General features: G+C 57.5%; 1 protein-coding gene across 1 annotated transcript in view; it reads left to right on the top strand.

Moving 5' to 3' along the window:
* LOC105515498 (RIMS-binding protein 3A) overlaps window positions 1-5,113 on the top strand; it is a 5,970-nt gene extending 857 nt beyond the window's left edge. Inside the window, exon 2 of the mRNA XM_011947331.1 lies at window positions 1-5,113. Coding sequence (XP_011802721.1) covers window positions 1-4,733 — 4,733 coding nt within the window. The 3' untranslated portion in view covers window positions 4,734-5,113.
* The last annotated feature ends 3,170 nt before the right edge of the window (window positions 5,114-8,283 follow it).

Here is an 8,283-nt window from a genome sequence, read left to right as displayed (position 1 = left end):
GGCAGCTGGCTGACCATCTGCGCTCCAAGTGGGAGGCACAGCGCGGCCGGGAGCTGCGGCAGCTGCAAGAGGAGATGCAGCGGGAACGCGAGGCCGAGATCCGGCAGCTGCTGCGCTGGAAAGAGGCCGAGCAGCGGCAGCTGCAGCAGCTGTTGCACCGAGAGCGGGATGGCGTGGTGCGCCAAGCCCGGGAACTGCAGCGCCAGCTGGCCGAGGAGCTGGTGAACCGCGGCCACTGTAGCCGCCCGGGGGCGTCCGAGGTTTCCGCGGGGCAGTGCCGCTGTCGCCTGCAGGAAGTGTTGGCGCAGCTTCGCTGGCAGACTGACGGCGAGCAGGCGGCGCGCATCCGCTATCTGCAGACGGCGCTGGAGGTGGAGCGCCAGCTCTTCCTCAAGTACATCCTGGAGCACTTCCGCAGGAACCCCGCTTTGTCGGAACCCGCCAACCCCCAAGCTGTGCATTCCTTGGAAGAGCCGCTGACCCAGACCTCGAGCGACTCTTGCCACGCCCCCAAACCCGCCTGTCAACTCAGATCTCTAGACAGCCTGAGTGCCGACGTCGGTGTCCACTCCCACCCGCCTGACCTGGTGTCCTCTGCGTGCTCCAGCTCCCTAGACGGACTGCTCTCCCCGCGCGCCAGCTCCCTTGATTGCTTCGCACCAGCACGTTCCCACTCGCTTGACAGCACTCGGAGTCTCCCTAAGGCCTCCAAATCCGAGGAGCGGCCCTCCTCACCAGACACCTCCATCCCTGGCTCCCAGAGTCTCCCGCCGCCACCATCGCCACTCCGGCCGCCACCATCGCCACTCCTGCCACCACTACCACCATCAGACCACAGGAAACTCAGCAACCAGCAGGGAGGAGAAGGCTCTGAGAGCCAGCCCTGCAAAGTCCTGACTCCCTCACTCCCGGGCCTGGGCCACCAAGAGCTGATAAAGCTGAACTGGCTGCTGGCCAAGGCGTTGCGGGTGCTGGCGCGCCGCTGTTCTACCCTACAAGAGGAGAACCAGCAGCTGCGGGGTGCAGGCTGCCCCTACCAGGCAGACGAGAAGGTGAAGCGGCTCAAGGTAAAGCGCGCGGAGCTGACGGGGCTCGCGCGGCGCCTAGCTGACCGCGCCCGCAAGCTGCAGGAGACCAACCTTCGGGCGGTGAGCGCGCCTGTGCCCGGCGAGAGTTGCGCCGACCTGGAGCTATGCCAAGCCTTTGCCCGCCAGCGCGCCCGGGACCTGTCGGAGCAGGCGAGCGCGCTGCTGGCCAAGGACAAGCAGATCGAAGAGCTGCGGCAGGAGTGCCACCTCCTGCAGGCGCGTGTCGCCTCGGGCCCCTGCAGCGACCCGCATACTGGAAGGGGAGGCCCCTGCACCCAGTGGCTCAATGTCAGAGACTTAGACCGCTTGCAGCGCGAGTCCCAGCGGGAAGTGCTGCGCCTGCAGAGGCAGTTGACGCTTCAGCAGGGCAACGGTGGCGCCCGGCCCGAGGCGGGTGGTCAGAGCGCAACCTGCGAGGAGGTGCGACGGCAGATGCTAGCGCTGGAGAGCGAGCTGGTCCAGTGGCGGCGCGAATGCGAGGAGCTGGGCGCGCAGGCGGCGGCGGCGCGGCGGCGCGGCGAGGAGGCCGAGACACAGCTGCAGGCGGCGCTGCTCAAAAACGCCTGGCTGGCGGAGGAGAATGGGCGGCTGCAGGCCAAAACAGACTGGGTGCGGAAGGTGGAGGCTGAGAATAGCGAAGTGCGCGGCCAGGTGGGCCGCGCGTGTCAAGAGCGCGATGCCGCCGGCTTGATGGCTGAACAGCCGCTGCAGCAGGCGGCGCGCGGGCAGGACAGGCAGCAGCAGCTGCAATGCGACCCGCAGAAGGCCCTGTATGACCTTCATGCTTCCCAGAAGGAGATACAGGCGCTCCAGTGTCAGCCTGTTCACCCTCCTGAACAGCCCTGGGAGACCAGTCAAATGCCGGAGTCCCAAGTTAAGGGTAGCAGAAGGCCCAAGTTCCAGGCACGGCCTGAAGACTACACAGTGTCACAGCCCGACAGAGACATACATGAGAAAAGGGAAGTCTCCCTCGAGGAGAGCCCAGTTGCCCTTGGGGAGCCAGCCAGTGTCCCCCAAGTTCCAGAGACAGTCCCTGCCAGCCAACCTCTGTCCAAGAAAACCAGCTCCCAGTCAAACTCCTCCTCTGAGGGGTCAATGTGGGTCACAGTGCCATCCTGCCCTACTCTGGATAGGGACACAGCCAGTGAGGCGGATGACCTGGAGCCTGACAGCGTGTCCCTGGCCCTGGAAGTGGGGGGCTCGGCGGCTCCTGCTGCCCCCAAGCTCAAGATCTTCATGGCTCAGTATAACTACAACCCATTTGAGGGGCCCAATGATCACCCCGAGGGTGAGCTGCCCCTCACAGCTGGGGACTACATATATATCTTTGGGGACATGGATGAAGATGGATTCTATGAGGGGGAGCTTGAGGATGGCCGGCGGGGGCTGGTGCCCTCCAACTTGGTGGAGCAGATTCCAGACAGCTACATCTCAGGCTGCCTGCCTGCAAAATCCCCTGACCTAGGCCCCCATCAACTCCCAGCTGGGCAGGATGAAGCTCTGGAGGAAGACAGCTTATTACCTGGGGAAGCCCAGGGAGTGCTGGACAGAGAGCTATACCAGATGGTAAAGGTGGGCTCCAAGACAGAAGTAGCAACAGAGATCCTGTACACCAAGATGGAAGCCTGCCAGCTGGGCTTGCTGCAGAGCACGGGGAAGCAGGGCCTCTCCAGATCCCTTCTGGGTACCAAAGGGGTGCTCCGTATGGCTCCCATGCAGCTACACCTGCAGAATGTCACAGCCACATCGGCCAAGATCACCTGGGTCTACAGCAGCCACCGCCACCCCCACGTGGTGTATCTTGATGACCGAGAGCATGCCCTGACCCTAGCGGGCGTGAGCTGCTACACCTTCCAGGGCCTGTGCCCTGGCATGCACTACCGGGCGCGGGTGGAGGTGCGGCTGCCATGGGACTTGCTGAAGGTGTATTGGGGAACTATGTCCTCCACCATCACCTTTGACACACTCTTGGCAGGACCTCCCCACCCGCCGCTGGATGTGCTGGTGGAGCGCCATGCCTCTCCAGGCGTCCTAGTGGTCAGCTGGCTCCCTGTGACCATTGACTCAGCTGGGTCCTCCAATGGAGTCCAGGTCACCGGTTATGCTGTGTATGCAGATGGGCTTAAGGTTTGTGAGGTCGCCAATGCCACTGCTGGGAGCACCCTGTTGGAATTCTCCCAGCTACAGGTGCCCCTAACTTGGCAGAAGATCTCAGTGAGAACCATGTCACTCTGTGGCGAGTCCCTGGATTCAGTGCCAGCTCAGATCCCCGAGGACTGCTTCATGTGTCACCGATGGCCAGAGACTCCACCCTTCAGCTACACTTGTGGCGACCCATCCACCTACAGAGTCACCTTCCCTGTCTGCCCCCAGAAGCTGGCACTGGCTCCTCTGAATGCCAAGGCCAGCCCCCACAATACTGGAAGCTGTGGGGAGCCCCAGGACAAGTTCCTAGAAGCATTCTTTGAAGAACCCCCAAGGAGGCAATCCCCAGTGTCCAACCTGGGCTCAGAAGGAGAATGTCTGAGTTCAGGGGCCCGCAGCCAAGCCCAGGAGCTTGCAGAGGCCTGGGAGGGCTGTAGAAAGGACCTGTTCTTTCAGAAGAGTCCCCAGCATCACAGACGACCTTTGCTCAGTGATCAACCTGGGGAGAAGGAAAATTGCTACCAGCACATGGGCACCAGCAAAAGCCCTGCTCCAGGATTCATCCAACTACACACCAAGTGTGGGTCCAGGAAAGAACCATGTCAGGAAAAGGCTGCCCTTGAGAGGATACTTCGGGAAAAGCAAGATGCCCAAGGGTTCACACCACCCCAGCTGGGTGCCAGCCAACAGTATGCATCTGACTTCCATAACATTTTGGAAGAGGAGCAGGAGGCACTGTGCTTGGATCTGTGGGGCACAGAGAGGCAAGAGGATAGGAGGGAGCCCAAGCCCCAGAGCAGGCAAGGACAGGCTCTGGGGGCCAAGAGAGAGTGCCAGCTCCACGAGCCCAGCTCAGCACCGTGTCCAGCTCCATCTGCCAAAGTCATCAAGATGCCCAGGGGTGGCCCCCAACAACTGGGTACAGGGGCCAACACTCCAGCCGGGGTCTTTGTGGCCCTCTCTGATTACAGCCCCCTGGTGATGTCTGCCAACCCCAAGGCTGCAGAGGAGGAGCTGGTCTTCCAGAAAAGGCAGTTACTAAGAGTGTGGGGCTCTCAGGACACCCATGGCTTCTGTCTCAGCGAGTGCAACAGGCAAGTGGGCAATATCCCTGGGCACCCAGTGGCTGAGATGGAGGTGGGCACAGAGCAGACTGACAGGATGCGGCATTTGCTGGCCCAAGGGCACCTGCCTTCTGTGGCCCACCTTGAGGACTTTCAGGGGCTCACCATCCCCCAGGGTTCCTCCCTGGTGCTCCAAGGGAACTCCAAGAGGCCCCCACTGTGGACTCCAAAGACCATGATAGCAGCTCTGGACTATGATCCCAGGGATGGGCAAACAGGGGGCCAGGCGAAGGGCAGGCTGGCGCTGAGAGCAGGAGACGTGGTCATGGTTTATGGGCCTGTGGATGATCAGGGATTCTATTATGGAGAGTTGGGCGGCCACAGGGGCCTGGTCCCTGCCCACCTGCTGGATCACATGTCCCTCCATGGACACTGAGCAAGCATCCTTGCCCAGGTAGTGGCCTCTGGCTGCTCACACCCTGCCAGAGGAGAAGCAATCTTGCAAACCCTCACACCAGCACCCCTCCTCACCACCATAAGTAGCATGTGCTCCAAGTGCCACTATGTTAAACTGATGGTAGTCCTTAAGTGTACCCTAGGCTCTGAAAGTAGCAGGACTTAAGCCTGAGTTATTTGCAAAAGCAAGCAAAACAAGCGAACCCCTGAGAGTTTGAGAGACCATTTCAAAAGTTGCTGATAACTATGGTAGGTATATGGAGAAGTGCCTTTATCTGTGGCCAATGTGTGTTTTCTCTAGGAGGTTAAGGTTGTCTATCCATTGCCTTGTATGAAAGTCTCAAAAAAAAGTCTATATCTAAAAAAAAAAAAAAAATGCAATCTGAATGTTATTTTTGGGATGTGAGGGTGATCTGGCTGCGACATCTGTCACCCCATTGATCACCAGGGTTGATTCGGCTGATCTGGCTGACTGGGCGGGTATCCCCTTCTGCCCTCACCGCTCCGTGTGTGTCCCTCCAGAAGCCGTGCGCTTAGTGGAAGAGGATGACCATCCCCGATAGAGGAGGATCGGTCTTCAGTCAAAGGTATAAGAGTAGCTGTGCTCCCCTGCTAGGACCTCCAAACAAGCTATCAGAATGTTATTTTTCTGTCTTACGTCCAACCCCTCATTAAAATGTTCATAGTAAAAACATATTTTAGAAGTGGAAGCACAACCAAGAAACACATGAGCCTGGCTTTCCTCCCTCTCACTTCTATGCAGTGGGTCTGCAAGGGCTACAGAAATGTTTTCCTGGCCAGGGAAGGGAGGGTGCACCCTTTTGCTTTTTTTTTTTTTTTCCTTGCTTCAGTCTATTCCCAGAACACACTCTACCACGTGGTTCCCAGAACTCAGATTGTGCAGTGGCCACATCATCATTGGCTGGGGCTCACAGTTACAGCAGCAGAGGCCTCCCTAAACTCCCTGTCCTCTAGCCCCACCCACTATCCCCTGCTCCTCACGCCCCCATGCTGGGTCCCCTGGCCTCACTTCCCTTGCCATGTTTTCATAATCCTCTCAGGCTCTGGGCATGCAGCGCTGCCCACAGTGGGACCAGATCATATAAGGAAAATACTGCGGGCTTATCTGGGGGCTGCACTGGGGACCTGAGAACACCTTATTCTACTATACCTGCTGCACCTCATCTGACGCCAACTTCTCTGCTTTGTCCAAGGTCCCTAGGCCCTGAATGCTTACTTTTTAAGGTCAGCCTGGCTCGGGCTGTGCTACTTTGACTGCAGAGGGTCCTACTAAGAGCCAGGACTGAAGAGCAGGGCCCAAAAGACTACTCTGGGCCACATCTTCCCCGAGGGCATCCCCACAGGGAGGCTATGTGCTGCTGAGCCCTTTGCGAAGAGTGAGTAGTCAGTGTCTCCCAGCTTCAGATGGTTATTGTAGCTCACTGCTTTTCTTTTCTTTTTTTTTTTTTTTGAGACGGAATCTCGCTCTGTCACCCAGGCTGGAGTGCAGTGGTACGATCTCTGCTCACTGAGAGCTCCACCGCCTCCCGGGGTACACGCCATTCTCCTGACTCAGCCTCCCAAGAAGCTGGGACTACAGGTGCCCGCCACCACGCCCGGCTAATTTTTTTTGTATTTTTAGCAGAGATGGGGTTTCACCGTGTTTGCCAAGATGGTCTCGACCTCCTGACCTCATGATCCACCCACCTCGGCCTCCCAAAGTGCTGGGATTACAGGCGTGAGCCACCGCGCCCGGCCAGCTCACTGCTTTTCTGAGTCCCTTCCTGTGAAGGATCACCTTGGGATGGCATTTCTTTTCCTTTTTTTTTTCTCTTTGGAGACAGAGTCTTGCACTGTTGCCCGAGCTGGAGTGCAATGGCACCATCTTGGTTCACTGCATCCTCTGCCTCCCAGGTTTACACCAGTCTCCTGCCTCAGCCTCCCGAGTATCTGGGGTTATAGGTGCACACCACTACACCCGGCTAATTTTTTGTATTTTTAGTAGAGGCAGGGTTTCACTATGTTGGTCAGCCTGGTCTTGAACTCCTGACCTCGTGATCCACCCGCCTCAGCCTCCCAAAGTGCTGGGATTACAGGCATGAGCCACTGCATCTGGCCTTCCTTTCCTTTTTTTTTTGTTTGAGATGGAGTCTCGCTTTGTCACCCAGGCTGGAGTGCAGTGGCACAATCTCGGTTCACTGCAAGCTCAGCCTCCTGGCTTCATGCCATTCTCCTGCCTCAGCCTCCCAAGTAGCTGGGACTACAGGTGCCCGCCACCACGCCCGGCTAATTTTTTTTGTATTTTTAGCAGAGATGGGGTTTCACCGTGTTTGCCAAGATGGTCTCGACCTCCTGACCTCATGATCCACCCACCTCGGCCTCCCAAAGTGCTGGGATTACAGGCGTGAGCCACCGCGCCCGGCCAGCTCACTGCTTTTCTGAGTCCCTTCCTGTGAAGGATCACCTTGGGATGGCATTTCTTTTCCTTTTTTTTTTCTCTTTGGAGACAGAGTCTTGCACTGTTGCCCGAGCTGGAGTGCAATGGCACCATCTTGGTTCACTGCATCCTCTGCCTCCCAGGTTTACACCAGTCTCCTGCCTCAGCCTCCCGAGTATCTGGGGTTATAGGTGCACACCACTACACCCGGCTAATTTTTTGTATTTTTAGTAGAGATGGGGTTTCACCATGTTAGCCAGGATGGTCTCGATCTCCTGACCTCGTGATCCACCCGCCTCGGCCTCCCAAAGTGCTGGGATTACAGGCATGAGCCACTGCATCTGGCCTTCTTTTCCTTTTTTTTTTGTTTGAGATGGAGTCTCGCTTTGTCACCCAGGCTGGAGTGCAGTGGCACAATCTCGGTTCACTGCAAGCTCAGCCTCCTGGCTTCATGCCATTCTCCTGCCTCAGCCTCCGTAGTAGCTGGGATTATAGGCATGTGCCACCACACTCGGCTAATTTTGTATTTTTAGTAGAGACGGGGTTTCTCCATGTTGGTCAGGCTGGTCTCAAACTCCCGACCTCAGGTGATCCACCTGCCTCGGCTTCCCAAAGTGCTGGGATTACAGGCGTGAGTCACCGTGCCGGGTGACATTTCTTTATTTGTCCCATTTTGCAGAAGAGCCTCCTGAGGCTCAGTGGGGCCCCTCATCTAAGGTCACATCATGGCTCAAAGTCACCTCCTCCATAGACTTCCCAGGCTGCCCCTCTGGAAGGGCAGGAATGAGGGGTGGTCTTTATCCTTCTCTCCTTCTCTTTCATACCCTTTCATTTCCCCATGTCCAGCAACACTGTCAGAGGAAAGACACTTCCAGAATACCCAAGTAAAAAAAAAAAAAAGAGAAAATAAGGAAAGGACACTGACTTCTCCGGTGTCATCAGAAGTGATCAGAAGCACCTTGGGGCAGAAGGACCAGAGCCAACAACTGGTTCCATGGCAAGTTCATGAACTGGCACCACTGGGTTCTACCACGCTGTCCCTGTGGTTAAAGGTGGGGATAGGGAAGGAACAGGCCTGAGGGCTGTCTCAACC

This window comes from Colobus angolensis, unplaced genomic scaffold (assembly GCF_000951035.1).
Source record: "Colobus angolensis palliatus isolate OR3802 unplaced genomic scaffold, Cang.pa_1.0 Scaffold260, whole genome shotgun sequence".
Taxonomy (NCBI): domain Eukaryota; kingdom Metazoa; phylum Chordata; class Mammalia; order Primates; family Cercopithecidae; genus Colobus; species Colobus angolensis.
Note: the sequence above shows the minus strand (reverse complement) of the source record. Positions and strands in the feature narration are given on the sequence as shown.